Raw genomic sequence first — 21,733 nt, forward strand, 5'->3', positions numbered from 1 at the left:
AATCAATTCCTAGATCCTCCAAGGTTCACGATGGAGTCATTCCTCACTCTGCTTTGGCATTTGTTGGCAGGACTGTGAATGACCATAGTGTTGTCATCTCACCACTATTTGCATTTTGTGCATAAAGGGTCAGGTGCTGCGGTTCAGGGCTCTGTCCTTATGGACTAGCATCGGCACTACATATGTTTCTGCTGAATCATACAAGCTTTTTCTCATCACTTCTATTCCCTAGGCCAGTGCACATACCATTACATGGATGACTGGTTACTGCTGACACCATCTCATCAGTTGGTGGAATGTCACAACCATATTCTACTTTCAGAAGCAACCAAGGCAAGCTTTATTATCAGAGCCAAGAAATCTGTTCTCACTCCAACACAATATATCATCTATCTGGGTGTCTTTTTCAACACATATCTCATTCAGACTCTGCTGACTCACATCCAGCTCCACGCTATGGAACAGGCAGTCCAACTTCTTTCTCACATCTTCCACTTCACAGATGGTTCTTTTTCTTTTGGTGATGTGGGCATCACTCGATTTCCTCATTCTTTTGGGATGAGCACATGAGATCCCTTCAGTGGTCTTTACATGGCCTATGTTCATGAACGGTGATCCACTGAATTACCCAGTCTTCTTATTCCAGACCAACATTTTTGATCTGAAGTGGTGGTTAGATTGGAACAATACTACAATAGGTGTACCTCTGCCACTGCCTTATCCAGAGATCATCTCTTCACAGATGCCTTGCTTAAGAGATGGGGTGCATATCTCAACAGTCAGGAATTCCAGGGCCTATGAACAGACAATGAGGCTTCCCTACACATCAGTGTTTTAGAACTTCCTGCTGTTCAAAGGGTGATGTCTTAAGGTTTGGACTTCTTTAGGGGGAAAATCATCATGCTTCACTTCGACTATTCCATGGTTGTGTCTAACATTTCCCGTCAAAGCGGCACTTGCTCAATGTCTCCTTGTTTTCAAACCTTGGAGCTTCTTTATTGGGCCCACTCCCATCATATCATCCTAATAGCTTGCCATGTTCTGGGGGTGATGAATTTGATTGCAGATCAATTGTCTTGACCCAGTTGGATTCTCATGGCAGAATGGATGCTGCATCATGAGGTTTTTCATTGGGTTTGCTCTTTGTTGGGGACACTGATGATCGATGCATTTGCCACTCATTGGAACACTCAACTTCTGGCATTTTGGTCTTTATTAAAAATATTTGTTGGACATTTATCAATGGAAATGCCATACATATTGACAGTGGTGTATTGTGAGGAAGTTGAACACACTTTGTCCAGAAGTGTCAACCATAGCTCGTTTTTTACCTGGCTCTTTGACAAGGATTTCACATCTTCCACGATAACCTTGTATAAGGCAGCCTTATCGACTACCTTTAGATACTCGAAGAAGATGGAAATTCTTTGAGTACCCAGCGCTCTCCAGCCTCCTCAAGTAGTTTCTGGTCCTTCGTTGCAAACGACTGTTTCAGTTACTTAACTGCGATATGACGGTAGTATTACATGCTCTTTCTCAGCATCCGTGTGAGCTTTTAGCCTCAGGTACCATGTATCACCTTTCCCTTAAGGTTTATTTTTTGTTGCTGCTGGCCTGCGAATGTCGCCAGTTGGAGTTGTTTGCGCTGCATGTGCACAGGACACTTTACTATTCTACCTACGTTCTCCTATATCCAGACAGGTCCTTCTTACCTAAAACACTGGCAGCCAAGGAAAGGGATAAATCCTTTTCACCGATTTATCTGACTGCTATTTTTCACCTCTATGACTGATCGGATCCCCATTGTTTATGTCCACCGAGGGTCTTGAAGTATTATGTTGCCCACGTTGGGATCCTTCAGTTTCCCAGGATTTATCTCCGATTACTTTGACGAGGTGGGTACATAAATTGATCCATATCGCTTATTCTGGGCTCTCTTTGGAGGTAAGGAGACTTCTGACTTCTGTGAGTTATGTCTTATCAGAATTGTCACATTTCTATGCCCTTAGCAACCTGATTGAATTGCCTGCTGGAGGACATTGTTTTGCGGCTAGTATGTGGACCTCCCCCAATACTTTTATCTCACATTATTTGCATGATCTGTCAGTATCTTCCTCTGAGGGTGTTTGACTACCCCTGTAGCTATCTTAACCACATCTGCTAGATTATATAGAATAAAGAGGGGTGAGTATCTTCATTACTAATATTGTCTCTTCTTTACTTTTTAGGGTCCCTTACCTCTTTTTTCACAGGATCCCACTCTGTCGTGAGTGTTGTTCAGGCAGGTGTGCTTTTATCAGACCAATTCTGCACTATCAACCATTAACACAATATACTTTATATAGGTTGCAACAGGCTCTGTAGAAATGTGGTGTTCCATAAGATGACCTAGAGGCAGACTGGGTGGTATTACTGTACTACGCTGGACTGCCACTCGTGGAATATCATGAGAAAAGCATAAGGGGATCCTGCCCGTCCCTGCCAACCATTGGATTGAATAAATCGGTGTTGGTTTGCTCTTAAAAATTTTGGGAACTTGGTTCACCTATTGTACTGTTTCCAGAGTATTGTTCCACAGGACTCTCCAATACACATCCCCCCCTCTATATTCTACTAGTGGAGGTGGAGGTAGGAAATCCTTACCACACCTGGTTTCCAGTCACTAGGGTGGTGGACAGAGGTTATTCCTCCCGAGTGTTCAAGTGAATTTCCTCCACTCTATGAGAAGAGGGCAAAGTTGGGGGCCCTCCTACCCATGACCCTGGGTTTTGTTTTCCCAGATGCTGGTAGGAGAGGCACCAGTCTACATGGGAGCCTACTCATAATACCTGTTCAGATTTGATGCTCGGCTATCTGGTTGGGTTGAACATGGCCATTCTTTTTGATCAATATTATTCAGTACATTGTTTATAGAAGAGGGTCCATTGTCTCCTCATAATTCTGAATGCAGAGTGGTCCCATCCTGGGTCCTTGGTTGAGCACAGTTTGTTCTACCTTCTCCTCATAATTCTGGAAGCAAGTGGAATTTACCTTGCCCACATGGTTGGGGAGTGAGGATGAGTTTTTTTTCCTTAGGTTGAGTATGGCATACAGTATACTGTCATTTCAAGTTTGGGGTGTTGCCTTTCGGACTTCTTCAGATTGAGGAAAGTGTTTGTCCACTTAGGTGTTGCTTATCTTGTTGCTGTGATTCCAGTGACTCAGAATGCATTACTCTATAGCTAAAGGTTGGAATCCACTCACACAGACATTTATATATATATATTATGGTCCAATTGCCCTAGCCACCAATGTGAGATTTAGGGGCCATGACCCTATAATTCCAACCCCAAACAGTGAGACCTTGGCTACTTTGTTGGGGCATGACCAATAGTGATGACAGATGACGTCATAGTCCACCGACAGTGAATGATTTACGTTCAGAGTGAAGAGAATACCTGTTTGGGCATTGACATAGATGGAGAGTGTCATGAGACAGATATCGCCAAAGTGGGAATAAAAGACTGGAGCAAGTAAGAAAAAATCAGACTGATGCTTGGATGGGCAAAGGAAAGAAACCCTAGCAGTTGAGTAATAGCTGTAGTGAATTTATGAATATGTTAACTTCTGTTTGAAACTTTACTGTTACACTGTTTAAGGATGGTTTTTCATTGTGTTTTGTTAGCTTTTTTCAATCTTTATGTCAATTTCAGTATCTATATATCTTCTTTGTAACATGTTTTGTTTCAGATCCGTGGTGTGTTTTCTGTAATTGTTTTTATCTGAACAGATTTTCTTTATATGGAGAACTTGACTGTAGGTAATATTCTGTTTAGTGTAAATGTGGTGGCAGCTTTTATAGTGAAACTATTGCATTCTGTAATAAGTTTTCTGTGCAAATCAGTGCATAATATTCTTTTAAAAGACAGTAATGTTGAGAAAGTTAATTTGGGTAGGGGAGTAATCAAGAGTGAACATGATTGTTTTGCAAAATTATTGACATAAGTATGTCATCTATGTAACATTTCTATGCACGAGGATTTAAAGAGTTTTTTTCTAAAAGCTGGCTTTCAATATGGCTCATAAATATGTTGGCATAGTTAGGAGCCATTTTGGTACCCAATGCAGTACTATTAACCTGAAATATCCTCTGCTGTATGGGAATCACTGAACTCATGGGCTTCTAGTGCTGCCTTCTTTAAATTATAACTCACCATTGACATTAGCAACATATCAGTGCTTCAAATATCTGCTGTAAAGCTTAGTACTGGTACTTGATCATCTTCAAGCAGCATCTGTATGTATTTTAAAATGGCACTGTACAGTTCTGGCAGCACAGTGTCAGACATATGGCTTCTACTAGGCAGTGTGTAATGAGGCTCCAGACATTCAGTGAGATGGCAAAATCCAATATTGTCTACAATGAGAAACAACCGATTCTACATAGCTTTAAGTTCCATCAAATGGTTGGTAATATCCTGGAATTTTCACAGTGTAGTTTGTTTGAATATTTTAGTGCTTTTTGTTTCTTTCATTTCCTTAGCCATCTTTAGGAAATCATTGTATTTAGTAGGGTGATGTATCATGAGTTGATGTATTAAATTTGCTGGTTTTAAGTCTTTACCACTGTTAGTTCCATGTGAAAGTTTTGCAGCACATTATTTGCATTGAACTGTCCCATTGTCTTCAGAGTCTCTAAAAAAAATTTCAGATAGCACTCTTTTTTGAGACATATTTACAGCAGATAGCATTTGCATGTTTCACACTCCAGCAAATACATTCTTGTCTTTCTTGTTTATGTGTCACAACATTCTATGCCAAAGAAAGAAAAAAATATTGGCCAGAGAAAAACAAAGCCAATACTAATAATGTAATTTTTCCTAATTTCAGTGACAGGTCAGTAACCTACTGATATTTTGGTGCACCCCTACTATAAACATAATCAATTATTAGAATTAGTAGCATTTCATAGAATATTAATAATAAAAGTTATATTTCAACACATGCAAATTTATAACAAAGTTACTTAAAGTAAGAAGTATGTATATATTATTTCTGACATTTATATAAGCACAACTGAGGTGAATTGATTGTTTTTGTTAATGAGGAGATTCTCTTTGACTTTATACATCTGTAAGTACACTCGACTTTGTTCCTGCCTTGATATTCGGTCATGATTCTGAAGCCACTTTACTGTAGAACCAACAAGAAATATTCAAAATTTTCAGTAGCTATATTCCATCTTGACATTTTGCAACAAAAAAATCATTTTTAAAAAATAACTAATTGTAAAAAGGATCAGTTAACTTAAATATAAAATTGTTGTAATGAAACCAGTTAACTGAAACTGGAGTCGTTATGTAACTGAAATTGTTGAGAAATTCAATTTCATTTCTGGCTTCTCCAGATCCATTATGGTGGACCTAGAAAAACTTAAAGATCTGGATGGCATGGCTGTATGGAGACAAAAAGAAGCTCAAGAACTTGGTGATATTGTACAGCAGAGGCTCAAATACCTGCAGGTGGGCTTTCATTGGAAGATACTATTTGTAATTTTTCTAGAATTAGCACTAGTGATCAAATTTGTATGAAAAGATTAGTATAAAGCTTCTGTATTAAGGTTTAAGATGAGAAAGGTCACTAGTCATGTAGTAGGAAACAAATCCTTGTCATCTAACTGGTTTCTTGGCACAATTTTTTCAACCAATTATGAACCAATCTTCTAAAACTGCTTCAAGATAATAACTTCTGAACTAGATCAAAATATTGTTATACAGAGGGCAGTGGAACTAAGTTCAAAGTAAAGATATTATATGTTCTATTCAGAAAACCTTAATACGTTTAATCTTTTAAGCTGCTTTATAGCTCTTAATTTCATGTAACTTGTAGTACTCTCAAAAAGTACTACTACCCTATTGGATACAGCCAGAGGCATGAGTGTGGCCATGCCCAGTCATTCCAGCCATAAGAACATCCAAATAATTTTATATCTAAAACACAATTTAAGGCTGTGTCCTTATTTTTTGGTTGGAGATGTGGCCCAAAAATTATTTGTTTCAACTATTTGCTCAAACCTACACAAAGGTTATCTGTGCTAGCCATCTCAAATTTTGAACTGATAGACTAAAGGGAGAGAAGGCAGCTAGTTAACAGCACCCACCACTAACTCTTGAGCTACTTTGACCAAATAGAAGGATTTGACCATCACTCTTATAATGCACCAACATCCCAAATATACATGGTGCAGTTTTGCATTAGTGGGACACAAACTATGGACTCTCAGTCTCACAATCCATCATGCTAACCACTAGGATACAGTGTCATAAATGTCATCTTTTGTAGAAATGGGACATGTTAAAAGCATGGTTTACTAACTTTTTAACAGTTATCCAAATACTGATTGAGCAACATGTAATAAATAATCATAAATTTTCCAGAATCTTCAAAAGCTGTAGTGCTCTATTTTTTTATACCATAAGGTTCTTATTTTTTAACCAATTATGACATTTGTTAGTGTGTGTGTGATTGATCACTATAAATGATAATTACCCATTGTTTTAAAAACGTGGTGACATTTAGGAGAATTTCTTTTTAATATAATTAGAAATTTTGTGACTAACAAGAGTTTGAAACTCCTGTACAGAAGATTTTTATGAAAGGCTTGTTTGTTTCTGTGATAGTTTGAGATGTTTATTGCTGTGTTTATATGTTACTATTACATATAATTTTAATTCCTAGTCCTGGAAATATCTTTAGGTCATTTACTTTGATGTGAAGCTTGTTAGAACTACAAAGTAAATAAACTTAAAAAGTTTGTTAAAATAAAAGAAGTCAGAGTTTATGACCTTTTCTAAAATAGAGGTGTCACACTGATAATTTTTTAAATATTGGTGGTTTTTGTTTAAGATGACTGAAATAGTTAAAATAATAGTAACATAATTTCAGATTACATTTTAAAAGGTAAAAGGCTATTTGTTTTGTACTAACCTCTCTTTAAAAGGGACAAAAGATTTGCATGTACACAATGAAGAATAATAAAAATTTGTATTAGAAATTTGGCAGACATAAATATTTTCTCAAGACACCTGGATGTTTGATGACTAGCTGTCATACGTGCTTTACACAATAGAATTATTAACTTCTAGTATTTTAGATGTCTTATTTTGTTTATGAAATCCTTCATATATACAACGCTTTTGTATTTTATTATTTTGTAACAAATTGATAATGATTGATGCACCATTTGTGTGCCGTGCCTAATTGTGTAAATTATTTTCTCTTAGATACTGTGCAAATTAATGTAATAATGCCTTAAATTGTGTTTTTCCCTCTCTAGCATAGAAAAATGGTTAAACTTTAAAGCTAAGTCTAATTATTTCATTTTACATAGGTTATGTATAGATTGTGAGTGAAAAGAATATTAGAAAGTTTTTCACCTGAGAACAGATTAACTCACTAATTATTTAAACTTGAAATGATTAGTATTTTTACTTGCATACCTTTACTCGATTTTTGTACAGTACAATACTTTGAAATTAAATACATTAAATTTACTCAATTTTTGTACAGTACAATAATGAAATTGTAATTTATACTCATTCCTTCTTCTGTTTCAATTGCCTTGTTATAGATAATTATCCAAAACATTTATTTCTTGAGGTGACTTTTTACTTCTTCTCTTTCTTTACTCCCCAATGGCACAGTGGTATGTCTGTGGACTTGTACTGCTAGAAACCTGGTTATGATACCCATGGTGGACAGAGCACAGATAGCTCATTGTTTGGCTTTGTGTTTAGCAACAAAAAAGCCAAACAAACAATCTTGGCACATATATTCAATTGCACATGAAATCAACAATTTTTAAATGTATCTAAACACATTTTTCTTTTGTATATATAGAATCCAAAAGATTGTAGCAAAGCAAGGAAGTTAACATGTAGCCTGAACAAAGGTTGTGGCTATGGATGTCAGATTCATCATGTGGTGTATTGTTTCATTGTGGCTTATGGAACCCAGCGGACTTTAATTCTCAAATCAAAGAACTGGAGGTACTCTCGTCAAGGCTGGGAATCAGTATTTAAGCCAGTTAGCGACACCTGTACTGATGAATCAGGAATATCTCGTGGTAGCTGGTCAGGTAAAGTTGTTTTAACACACATGCATCAAACATAAAATCTTGTAAAAGTTTTAGCTTTCACTTACTGATGTTATATTAATAAGAAAATTTGTTTCTAGATACTTTCATTTTTTATAAATTTGTATTTTATTTATTAATTTTTTGTATTGCTTAATTATCACAAAGTTATAATGAGTAAAAAGAAAGTTTTGAATTTTTTTTTTCGTAAAATATTTTCTTATGTGAAGTTTCCTGATAAGAAGTAAAATGTTCTTAAGGACTAGCTTATTAGTGAAAAACAATGGCTATCTTTAAACAGATTGAAACTTGACCTGGTCTACATTGTATTTATAAGTAATAAAAAATTAATTTATTGTCACTGCAATAATTACTTTCACAAATGTATTCTACTCAATATGGTTGTTGCTGCAATTTTAACTGAGCAGATATTATTAGAGTATTAACATGGATCAAACCACAATATTCAATATACTTCTATTAGTAATACATTAATCTGTACATTTACTGATGTCATTTTGTGTTTTTGGAGGTTAATTTTGTGTGTGTGTAACTTAATCTGTACATTTTCTGAGGCAGTTTAATGTACTTTATACAGATTCCAATGATGCTCAGGTAGTTGATCTCCCCATTGTTGATAATATTCATCCACGTCCTCCATACTTACCATTAGTCATTCCTCAGGACCTCTCGGATAGGTTGATTCGTATCCATGGCAACCCTGTTGTATGGTGGATTGGCCAGTTTTTAAAGTATCTTCTGCGTCCACAGGAAGGTTTGGCAATGTTTCTCAAGCATGCAGAGGAAAAAATGAATTTAAAACATCCGGTAGTGGGGTGAGCTCTTGGATACTGTGTCTTATCAATGGTTGGAATTACTTGTTAGTTTCAATTAGAGTAGAGTTACTTTATTGTAAGTCACTTCAGTATATTACAAGAAACCCTCAGCCTTTAGACTAAATAATATCAAGTCTCCAGATTTTTATCATGTGAAACACAACTATTGGTTTGCATTTAGCTGATTGAAATCTGATTTTGTTTGGACATACTTTGATAAAGGTTCACGTACAGATTACTTAATTTTTCCCAGGACAGAGGAGAATGGAGCTTATTTAGACTTTGATGGAAACTTTGCATGAAAATATTAATGTGAGAGTGATATTGCTTTTGGGATTATGGTGGGAAATATAATTAACAGTGAGGGTATCCAGTTGATGGATCACTACATTATGTTCATTAAGTTTTTGTTTTATGACCTTGTATACACCTAGAAGTTAGAACGGTATATTTAATTATCTATGTTAATTAGTGGATTAATTTACAGTTGTGATAAGTATTTAATGATGATAACTTCAGTCATTTCCAGATATACATGTTGATTTATGTGTGGATTAGTGTCCAAGAGAAGCTAAACTGGTAACAAAAACTGAACTGTATATGATGATAAAATGGATCACACCATTAGAAATAGCATGATAAGTTTATCTTACTTTATTAAAAGTATTAAATTTCTAAAACTTTTGCCAAAATAACTTCAGATTCACAAGTCAATTAAATATTTTATGGCTTCTCTGACTCGTAAACTTTAAAGTTAATTTGCATGGATAGGACCAGATTAAGGACATTAAAAATCACAGCCAAATTATGAAAATGGAAATGCTATGCATCAGCATCTCAACAGCAATAAACAGTGAAGTGGTTTATGGTCATTCCCTCAGCACCAAAGTAATTGGCGTACAAACAATGAATAAGTAATTGTAGTAAAGCTAACCTGTAATATACGAGATGCTTGATCACATGGTGTTAACATAACCATGTTTTCAAACAGGATGTGATTAATGCAGGTACTTGGTCATTGATCATTTTAACACTGTTATGATCAGTTATCTTGTTTCTTGATGTCCTTTCTGTGTCATCTAGTTCCCAAGTAATCATTCAAGAGCAAAGTAGTTTGTATTTGGAATTGGGTGAAAAATACCATAAAATTTAGCAAATTGTACTGTTTGTTTGGAATCTGACCGTGTGATATTAGAAAAGGCTTTGGTTAATGCTAAATATTAACAGTTTATGTTCTGATGGCTTTTTTTTATTGTAATAGATGTTTAAAAAAATATATACTAAATAATGTATACTTATACTGGATGTCTACAAATATTTTAAAATGTAACAACACCTATGCAAAGATAAAGATGAGAGTAACTATACATTGGTATAAAAATTACAAGTTTCATACAGTGTTTACGAGTTTTGGCAAATATTTGATTTTATCAAGTGATTGGCTGGAGAAAGCAACATCCTTCTAGCATGTGGAATTATTAAAAGACAAGTTGATTGTTATATTGCCTTGAACTTGAACAGAAATAATGCTCATTCCACGAAGCAGTTTGTCAGTATTGGATTTTGTATTTAACTTTAAGACAATCATGAAAAATAAAGGTAATGATAACTAAATGTTATGTAAGGGAGAAAATAATTACTTGTATAAAGTAGCAAAGCCAAGATGCAGGCCTGTGTGTATGCAGTCCAACTACACAGAATCTGTATGCCCCTAGAGGATCACTGAATAACCCAACATAAGAAAAGAAACTGGTGCCTCAGTAAAATGAGTCACTGGAGTGAAATGCTGAAAAAGTTTTATCTTCCTGCAACTGGAAGGTGATGATGTTAGTAGCATATATTTCATCCAGCAAAGTGAGGCACTGGATGATATCCTATTGCTGCTAGACTAACTATGTAGGAAGTACCATTGCCTTGGGTGCATTACTCATTACATCTAATGCTACAGGACTTTTGGCTTTGGAGATGTCTATTGGCACATCTATCTCTAGATCATATCACGGAAGCAGTTTATGCAATTTTGGAATGTTTGCTGAAATGTAATGAGATCATGTAAAGGCAATATATAACTTGAGCATATGTAGACAACATTTACTTTATCACATTTTTCACTTGTGTTTGAAAGTTATTTTTTGGTACTCTGTATATTATTTTCAGTGTGTTGCTGCTCTCCTACTGGTATTTAACTTTAGAAATAAAATAGTTGTTTGTTTTTGTTGTTGAAAATAACAAAGCTACTCGTATTAATATTATTAACTTAATTGATCTAATTTTTAGCTTCCTTTTTTATCATCTAGTACTTGCTCTTAGTTAAGAGTTAAGTTTTTGAAAGTTTAGCTTTAGTATAATGTTTAAAAAATGTTACTGAAATGTAATTTGAATAAATATTACTTGATACATTTGTAAGAGATTTATTTGTCTCTGCAGAGTGCATGTGCGACGTACAGACAAAGTAGGAACAGAAGCAGCTTTCCATGGGATAGAAGAGTATATGGAATTTGTAGAAGATTATTACAAGCAGCTAGAACTAAAACAGTCAGTTGAAGAGAGACGAGTGTACCTTGCTACGGATGATCCTAAACTGTTGGAGGAGAGTCGCCAAAAGTATGTTATCTAAATGTATATATTTTTACATGTAAGAATCCACTGGATGTTTGAGTGAATGTAATTCTGGATATGATAACTGCTGCTGTGTAATAATGAGAAAAGCAACAGTTTTTAAGAAACGTATTTTATAAAATTTTGCTCTATAGCCACAGTTTCACCGGATTCATATTTACAGATCCATTTTGCAAGACGCTGGGATATTAATAATTAATTTAGGCCAAAGTTGGGCAAGAATGTGTGATATAAATATAACTATATATGTTTTATTTTATGTGAAAATAAAACTAAAAGAGAGTAAGACTTTGCACTACATGTACTCTTTTTAAACACTTGTGTAAAATATCATGTATAAACATAAAAAGTAAAAAAATGTTTTATAAGTAAATAAGAAATTTTGTAAGAATTTCCAAAATTTACTTTGTCTAAATCTTCAGTTCTACAAATAAAAAACTTTAAAGATACTGGCATAAAATATCCATGTTCTGCTACAAGGTTCATAGGTCCCCTCATGACTTGTAGAGGCCCCAGTGTACCAATCAAGCTCCTCCATTATCCCTGATTACTTTTATAACTACTCCAAAGGGGGATCTGTATCACAAAACTTCGTTAGGTTACCTGCTTATGGTACCTGAGCACATGTGTTACATATAGTCCTGCTAGCTTGAGAATAGGGGTATGAACACTGTTACAAAAATGGTGCCCCCAGGACCCTCTTGATGAACCACAAATACAAAATGTGATGCCTGATTTGGGTTCACCCTAAAAACCTACTCCCATCATGCCTGGATGACATTTTGAACACACTTAGAGGAGTATGCCATATAGATAAGGTCACCCTGAGTCTGCTTGCTATAATTATCAAATTCTTGGCCTTCTATAGTCAAATATGTGTAATCAACTGGAAGAAACATAATATTCTAATTGTGTAGGTTTGCTAAGTTATGCTTGGAGATTACGATATGTATATTTTTTTGTAATTTAGCATAACATAAAATGTAAGAAAAACAAAGGACCTATCTGTCCATCTATGACAACCCATCCACTACATTAAACTATTAACAAAACCCATTCCAAAGGTCAACTACCCTGTTAGAAAAGTAAAACAGTCTTAGCTGAAGATGACTTCTACCCTTCTGTGTGATAACTTATTTTCTAATATTTTTAAAAGACAGCAAATGAAATATAATAGTAAACTTTTCATTTAGTTATTTAATTGGTAACCTTGAAAGTTTTGACTATTTTATATTCTTAAAGAAATAAGTTAATTATTTTGGAACTTTCTTTATGGCACGTATTGATATTCTGGAATTTTTACTGTTTGTTATAGCTTCATTTTGTAAGATTAAAAGATAATTCTTGTGTTCTCAGTGATGATAAATACTCACCATATTACACATGATACAAAAGTGAATTGTGAAATGCCCTATTCATTACTATCGAGGTATTTTATGTATGAAAGGAAACATTTAATTCCATTATATGGATGTGTAGTATTTGTTTACTAATTTATCCTTGTTTTGAAATAGCTTAATACAAAATTAGTACAGATACTGAAGATGTAAACATAAATCATAATGTTTGTTTAAAAAAGTGGATAGTTGGCATATAGTAACTCCAGATCCTCTCTTATAAGAAGTTAAGTTGAAATTGATACTTTACAGTTTTATATATATAACCACCCATTGGCTCAGTGGTAACTCTGAAGGCTTATAATGCTTCAACCAGGTATTGATACTCATGGTGGGCACAGCATAGATACTACATTGTATAGCTTTGTGCTTAACTACAAACAAATAAAACAAAAACAATTTTATATACCATTCACTTGTATATTGGTAATTTAACTGACTTTAACATCAAAGTAACTTTGTTTAATTTGATTTTGTGTGTGACATATGAAACTTTAATATTGTACATGTTTATACACTGAGTGTGTGTGTGTATAATCTTAGTTAAAGATATTTTTGTAGTTATATGTATGTTTGAAAGGGAATAATTTTGCATTTTTCATGATACTAAAGACTTAAATTGATCCATTATGTCAGGCTAATAGCAACATTTTTTGACTAGGTTAAGCTCATAACTAAAGAAAATATGTTTATCCACTGTACTATTTCCTTCTCCTCAGGTTTCCCAAATACACTTTCTTTGGTGACCCAGCCATAGCAAAGAGTGCTGCCATTGGAACGCGTTACTCATCAGATGCTTTAAAAGGCATTATTATGGATATTCACTTCTTATCTAAGTGTGACTATTTAGTATGTACATTTTCTTCTCAGGTAAGCTGGTTTTTTTTTTATGAGGTGAAAAGTTTAGTTTTCCTTTTTTATTCTTAATAAATTTTATTTTGAAGATTGTGTGTATATTTTTTGTATCTTCTAAATTATATCTCTGTAGTTTGGTTATGTACCTTCATATGCTTTTGAATAATTTGTTAAGATGTACGAAATTAAGCATGAGTCAATATGAACATTATGTAGTTGCATATAACTTGCTTAATGTTTAACATTGCTATACAGTTGCTTGTCACATTGTAAAGATTGTAAAGCAGTGACTTTACATTGTTTTTGGGTGCTAGATTTTGGCTTGTAAGTAACCATATTAAAACAAAGTGTGTTTAATCTTCTATCTGACACTTGGGGTTTTCACTATATTTCAAATCTATACCACTTAGCTCAAGTTGAGTCAGAGCAGATCTGATAAACAGTGGCTTCCTTATTATAACTAGAAATCCATATCATTCCAACCCATGGGTTGCATTTGCACCACATCTTGTTTTAGATCTTTGACATAACTTTCTTTAATTTACAGGAAAGCTATAAACTCCATTTCCAGAACATTCTAGAAGCAATTTTAGCAATGTCAGTTGTCAGTGTTTACTTTACAGTTAAGTAAATGTTCTGCTAATGATGCTTCTCGCTCCAAGGTTGAGTCAGGATACAAGTATGTCTCTTAGAGCCATTAATGAAGGATTCAGAGAAGAAAATATAGGTAATTTAAAATATAGCAAAAATAATGTTAAATAAGTTGAATAGCAGTTGGAGAAAGAAAACAATGCTTCATTTCAGCCAGAATCTGAAGATCAAGCACCACCACGGAGATGGCAGCAATGGGATGGTCAATCTGCTGATGGCAAAGCTTTCGATTCTGCAACTTATTTATTAAAGTGGTATATAAAAAAAAAACTTGGTTATTGTGAAGTTTTGTTTCCAGTTACTATATAGCCAGTTCAACTCAATACTGTTGCTTTTAAGCTGAAGTGCAAATGCACCCCGGGTGGTATAAGGTGGAAACAGATGTGGTATATGGAGGGTTAATAATTCTTAATGAAAACTAAATCATTACATAAACTTAGATTGATAGAAATGTACTATAAAATACAATTTGAACCAATATTTAAATAAACTGCACATTTTAAAGGTTTACTCAAGATTCCATTCGCAGTTCTTCCTGCAGCAAAATTATATTTCCAATCTTACAGGCTAAAAAAAGTAGTCAGCACAATCATACTAATGTTGGTCAGGGAAACTTGTGTCATATTAGCACCAGATGTGCTTATTAATTATAATTGTTGTTTTTTTGTTCTTGTATTTATGTAGTATAACAGTATTTCATGTAATGTTCATCACTATCCATGGTTTTAAGAAATTAGAATGATAAAAATTTATTTTTGATGAAGATTAGTACTTTTTTTATGTGCACTTTCTAAATACAGAAATGTTTAATTTTGATATATAAATTTAATGTGTGACAGTATGAATGAGTTGTACACAACCCTTGAATTTGAGGGTGTATTTTAGACTGAAATACATCTTAGCTACTAAGTGTGATAAATTCTAGTGGAAGTCTGTGGTATTGATGTAGTAATTTATGATTTTTTTTAGTTATTCATATGTATATATAAAACCTAAAAAAAAATATTTTGTTTCATATTCTCTACGTGCAAAATTTTTAAAGCAGCAACTGAGTACAAATGTCATAACTAGAAGAGATAATTGTTTGTTTTACTTCTTTATTGACTGTTCTATGTTTTAAGAAAAATATGTTTAAGAACTTATTAACCTATTTAATGAGCAGGACTACTCATTATTTACAACTAGCTCTAGCTAGATAGGAAGCACTGAAAAGGGAAAACAAAATTCTTTCTGGTTGTCATCATGTATTATTTAAATCGTGCTTAGTACATTGAGCTTTAAATTATTTCATTTATTAATTATTCAGCATGCACGTTGTTTAGTTTCATACAGCCTGTACTGTACTGAACCTTCATCCACATTAACAGTTTCTTGCAGAAAAAACTTTTGCTGTTCTTCATATTTTGAAGTTGTTAAATACTTTTTCATTTTTCACACTGGTGATGAAATTAGAAAAAAATTCTGAACTGTTTGTAATCAAAGATTTTTTTCATATTACATTGGTAGTTCTTATAAAAACTTTTAAGTTTCAGTTTAAAATCAATTTAATCTCTACAATGATGACATCTAATCTCATTACAAGTTCTTTTCCAAGTAGTAAACATTTTACTCTGTGTTTTTCTAGGATTGACTTATAATTATATTATATATCACACATTGTGATAAGAATCTTTACTAGTTTTAGTACATTAGTCTTCTGAAAATTTGTAGTGAGAAACCCACAGCATGTTATTAATTGCACTTTCTGTTTGTTATAGGTTCTGTACTTACTACATTGCATATATGATACATTTTCATGTACAACAGTTTAGGATTTAAAAAGCTAATTTAATCCCATATTGTCTTTTAATAACCCAAAATAACTTGAAAATAAGAGGATAGTCTCATGTGACAATCAATTAGTTGAATGTAATCTATTAATAATACCAATGATTAATTGATTATAAAATTCCAATGATGGTCCAGCTCTAGTTCTGAAATGTGCTATTCAACCACAATTTTAGGTTGAATATGGTTGCTGATTTGATTGGTTATTCGTAGAATTGCTATAAGAAGTATCCAAAATAAAATAAATGCTGAAATAAAAAGTACACAAACAAGTAAAGTGATACTAGTTGGATAGATTTTAAAATTATTTTAAATTCCTACTTTGGTTGGCATTCTGTATAACTAAATGAAGCAGTCTAAATTTACCAACCAAAGTATGAATTGAAAATAATCAACTAATCAAAATTAAAGTTTCTGATTTTTAAGTATTTTCAATTACTCCAACTATTCAAGTAATCAAGATATTGCCACCAAGCTTGTTCACCCTGTCTGTTATGGCAAAGCTAGTTACACTACTAAGGCTACTTGCCACTGTCATTAATTTTGAATTACTGTCTAGAGTGGAGATAAGTGGCTGACAGCATCTGCTTCCAACATTTATTTGGATTGTACATACCATGTTTACATGAACACCATAGTAATAAATCAATCAATCAATCAAGTGTTATAGATTAATGGGGCTGTTGAGTACTTGATTAGCAAATACCACTAACTGACCAGCTCTAGTTACCACTTAAGAGTAAGTTACATTGACATGAATCTGAATATAGATCCATACTTTGTTAGAGTTTTACTTTTTTTTTTTCTATTCATAGCCTATAGGGAAGGCAGTTAGTCTAGATCACTCTTGGGTTACTCTTATCAGACCAGGTAGCGGGATTTGACTGCCATTCTTGTAATGCACTTACAACCCCAAAATATAGAGTACAGTTTTAAAATTGTTTTTATGGTAGTAACAGGGTGCAAACCTCAGAACCCACAGTCCAGTATTTCAATCACTGGGCCACTCTGATCCACTGATAAGTGTAACCTAGTATGTAGAGAAATTACATATATATATGTAGTATATATAAGTATAAATCATTTATCTTTATCACATGTACTGACCCATATAAGGTGTCTGATTGATTATAATCTGGATCAGTTTGAGAACGTTTTTGTTTGGTGTCATTCAATACAAAATGACAATTGCTTCATCATTACATGGCCTGTGACATATTTAAATAACTTGTCTGTATGAAATTATTTCAAACATGTTGTAAGAGATTAATTATCCAGTTTGTTTTCACTACAGTGACTGTGCTATGAGGACAGTTTCGTGCACAACCTCATGTGTTTATTGAAAATAATATGTACATCAAATGTTGATTGAAAACCCTGTAACAACATGTGTTTTCAATGGAATCTTGGAGTCCATTCCATGCTTTTTTCCAATTATCATGGTTATACTTGTTTAACATTTTTGTCTTCCTTGATCCATATATATGCTTTAACTTGCTTGTTAGCTACCCTTTTTAATTAATATGTAATTTTTGGCTAACTGATTGAACAGAACTAAGTGGTAAGCTTTTTTGATCTAAATTTTCAACTTGATAACCACTATTGAAATAGCAGCATGTGAAAGACATAAGTTAAATCAAAAATACTGTTACATGCAGACCATCAATGATAAAACAAAAACAGTGAAGAAACTAGTATAAGTTGGTATTGCAAGTTCAATACTAATTTGGAATTAGAAAGCTCTTCAGCTGAAGGTAAGGCAGATAGTTCAATGACCACCACTAGGGATGGAACAAATACTGGAGATCAGTAATCAAATACAAATTCATAGGAATGTATTCATGAATACTTTTTAGATAATATGCAATAAAGGTAAAACAGCAAACAATAAGATTTCAATACTTTTATTTTATGAAACAAACTTTTTAGAAACAGAAACAAACAAAATTTGAACAAATAATAACATTTCAATACTTTTAATTTTTCAAAGTGCAATAACAAAGTTTTAGAACAAAAAATATTCCTTTAAAGGAGACTTATAGATATTATAACTGTCCGTTGCTCTTTATGAACATCAGTCTCTCAATGTCTTGACAGTTCGGAAACAGTGATCAGGTCTGATGGTTTTGCCTCTGATGGTAAACAAATACTCAATGAGGGCAGAGGATGCTTGAACACATTGGTTGCGTTTGGTTAGTAGAGGTAGGGTAGGAAAGTTTTTTTCTTCCAATAATCTAGAGGGTTGCTTTCTTCAGGGATGCAAGAACCATTGAGTTAGGTGTTGATCTCTGTATCCTCTGAAGATGAGGTGGCTGGTTTCTTGGAGGCATCAAAGAAACTAAAGAGCTTACTTCTTTTGTGAGTGGGAAATTTACAGTCCTCTATTGGTTCCATGGTTGTAGGATTATTTGTTGAGGAAACTTTCTTGACTTCTTGCTCCAGGAGAATTCAATTGGATTCATAGACCATAGGTTTGGTGAAATACCAGTCAAATTTAAACTGGAGATCCAATGCCACAACCAAGCAGAAGACATTTTGTTGCTCATACTGAGTCAGCTGGACATGAACAGCTTTTTTCAGTGCCGAGACAAGATTGAAATTATATCTGGACTGCATGCTGTCCATCCCAGTCATCAGCTTATAAACACATGGCATTACATAAGTGGAGGTAACAATGTTCTGACCCTGGGTGAATTCTGTTCTCTATTAAAAGGTGTCAGTATTGTCACCAAATCTGCAAACAAACAAGTTTTTAATGTACCAGTATCTATATTATCCAACTTCTCGTGGGGAATCTTCAATAAAGATTTAATCATCTTAATTTTTGAGTTCCATCGTGTTGGTATTACCGACTGAACTCTGGCCTCTCCCTCAAGTAGATCAGTTGCTTTGCGTTGATTTTTTGAATGTAGAACACGATGGCTGATGCTTTGGAAAATAGTTTCAGCAGTGGTCCAGCTTTTTTCATGCCTTCCCTGACCATAAGCTGTAGCATTGGGAAAAGCAAGGGTCATGTTCAGGAAGAAATTCCAATATATTGTCTGCTGACTTAGATTGATCCAAAAGTTTCCCGAGGGAACGAAGCTTGTACTGAAATTGAAGTTAACATGCTACAGATGTAATAATGACTGTATAGAAATTTGATGAGTACAAAAGTTGACATTTACAATATTAAGTATGCACTATATCATTCAATGAATACAAATACTATGCCATTGAGTATGGATACTTTAATTTTCCTTACCAAAGTATTCAAATACAAGTACAAATACTCCCAAAGCTGTATTCGAATGCATTTGAATACGAATACCCCATGTCTGGTCACCACTAACATAAAATAGTGAATACACTAGAATATGAAAGCTGAAATATTGTACTTTATTGTGTATTTTATTACACACAGTCAAAATTATTTTCAAGTACTGTCAATGAAGGCAACTAAGCAATTAAAATGTATATTTTGTTTTCTTAGGTGTGTCGCTTAGGTTATGAAATCATGCAAACTGATCATCCAGATGCTTCAGGCTACTTCCACTCATTGGATGATGTATTCTACTTTGGTGGACAAGGCGACCACAACCAAGTAGCCATTTATGACCACAACCCTCGCAGTCCTGCGGAAATTGAATTGAAGAAAGGAGATATTGTAGGTATTGCAGGTAACCACTGGGACGGGTACTCCAAGGGTGTTAATCGCCGGACAAAGAAGTCTGGACTTTATCCATCGTATAAAACAGTAGAAGATGTCCAGCTTCATGAATTTCCAACTTATGAAGAAGTCAAAAAACTTCAAAGCTCATGATACAAGTTATCTTTATAATGAAGTACATTGGAGATCATAAAATGTTCTACTACCTATTTTAAGCTTTTGTACTGAAATAATTTACATAGGTGATAAAGTATAAAAAAAAAATTTCAAAATCTGGTCGTCAAAACTTTCCAGTCAAGTGTTAAATCATGGACAAATAATTTGTAATAAATTGTAATAACATGATTAAAGCATCTGTTCTATTTGATTAAAAGAAATAGTGAATTCAAAATCGATTTTGATGGCTTTGTGTTCAGGGTTAGACAGTGTGTATTTAGCTTATTTTGGAGTTTTGTTGGTTAACTCTTCAGCACTAATCACTATAAAGGGTTATAATTTCTTATATCATCGTAAGTCTTTCTCATCAAGTGTAAAATTGTTTACTAGTTGTAAACGTCTAAGGCATTTCTGCACGAGTTAAACATTATTTGGCAATAATTTCCATCTTCCAAATATATAAAAGAATCTGATACCTGAGCACGAAGTTGTATAGACTAATTATTACTTATATGTATCTGGAAAACAAAACTTTTATTTCAGTATTGGAAGTTTGGATTATTTGTGATAATACAGATTTTTGGTATTGCAGTATTTTGAAATATTTTGTGTTCACTTGCAACATAAGCGCCCCCAGCATTAGAGAATTTTTAAAATATGATTCACTTATAATGCAGTTTCCTTGGAGATAATACGTTACAAAAATCACAAGCCAGCAGTCATGTCATTTAATGTACAATACTAGTGTTAAAAATATAGTTTATAGTAGGCCTAATATTAATGTCTGATGACAATTATAATTAATTATAATCTAATGTACAGTAGTATTTTAACCACACTTTGTCTGGCATATCTATTGCCAGCTACACATTTCACTCAATACAGAGCTCATCAGGTGGGCTGGGACACAAAAAAAACAATAGTGGTCAGAACAATACTTATCCAAGCCTTTTGTTTAACAGTTGTTATGGAGTGAATGCCTTTTTTTGAGCTGGCCAAGCACTTGTTGAGAAAAACCTTAGGGACTGAATAAAGAATGTAGTTTTAAAACATATTAATCCTAATACTTATGTCATATGACAAAGATAATTATGTATTTTTTATTACTGTTTTTTAAAAATGCGTGTAAATTAGATTTGTGTAATTTTTATATACATAAAGAAAAAATGTATTATACTTCGTTAGACAATCGTTTTTAACTGAGGCCATTAGTTGTCATTGAAAAGTATTTGTGTAACAAAAAGTGATCTCTTTGCATTGAAATATTTTAAATCTTTTAAACATGATAATCATGTTGAAATGGGATTTTGTTGCCTGTTGGTATTTTAAAGTTCCATTTATGCACATGTGACATATTAGTTTATTTTAATGGTATCTCTATCAGTTATTCTAGATCAGACTTGTGTTGGGTACTTAGACATTATACATTCAAACTGTTGATTTAGCATATATCAAAAACAAATAGTAAATGATATTTTATTAAAAGGAAGATAGAAATGATCATATAGATGACCACTTGGCAACTGTTAAACAAGTGCTAACTTTGTCATTTTATTTGAATCTTGTAGTCCAGTTTTAAACCATTTCATTTATACAGTTTTCTTTTTGTATTTGTGTTTGGAAAAAGAAA

At 33.4% G+C, this 21,733-nt stretch overlaps 1 protein-coding gene across 5 annotated transcripts in view; it reads left to right on the forward strand.

Annotated features, from left to right (window-relative positions):
- Positions 1–20,914, forward strand: part of LOC106477946 (alpha-(1,6)-fucosyltransferase-like) — a 32,237-nt gene extending 11,323 nt beyond the window's left edge. For all 5 annotated transcript variants that reach the window (XM_013938455.2, XM_013938467.2, XM_013938458.2 and 2 more), the window contains exons 5-10: positions 5,387–5,501; positions 7,879–8,116; positions 8,712–8,949; positions 11,377–11,553; positions 13,685–13,835; positions 19,771–20,914. In XM_013938455.2, coding sequence (XP_013793909.1) covers positions 5,387–5,501; positions 7,879–8,116; positions 8,712–8,949; positions 11,377–11,553; positions 13,685–13,835; positions 19,771–20,100 — 1,249 coding nt within the window. In that variant the 3' untranslated portion in view covers positions 20,101–20,914. The remainder of the gene's footprint in view (positions 1–5,386; positions 5,502–7,878; positions 8,117–8,711; positions 8,950–11,376; positions 11,554–13,684; positions 13,836–19,770) is intronic.
- Positions 20,915–21,733: the final 819 nt, after the last annotated feature.

The sequence above is a fragment of the Limulus polyphemus genome, unplaced genomic scaffold (genome assembly GCF_000517525.1).
Source record: "Limulus polyphemus unplaced genomic scaffold, Limulus_polyphemus-2.1.2 Scaffold171, whole genome shotgun sequence".
In the NCBI taxonomy this organism is placed as follows: Eukaryota; Metazoa; Arthropoda; class Merostomata; order Xiphosura; family Limulidae; genus Limulus; species Limulus polyphemus.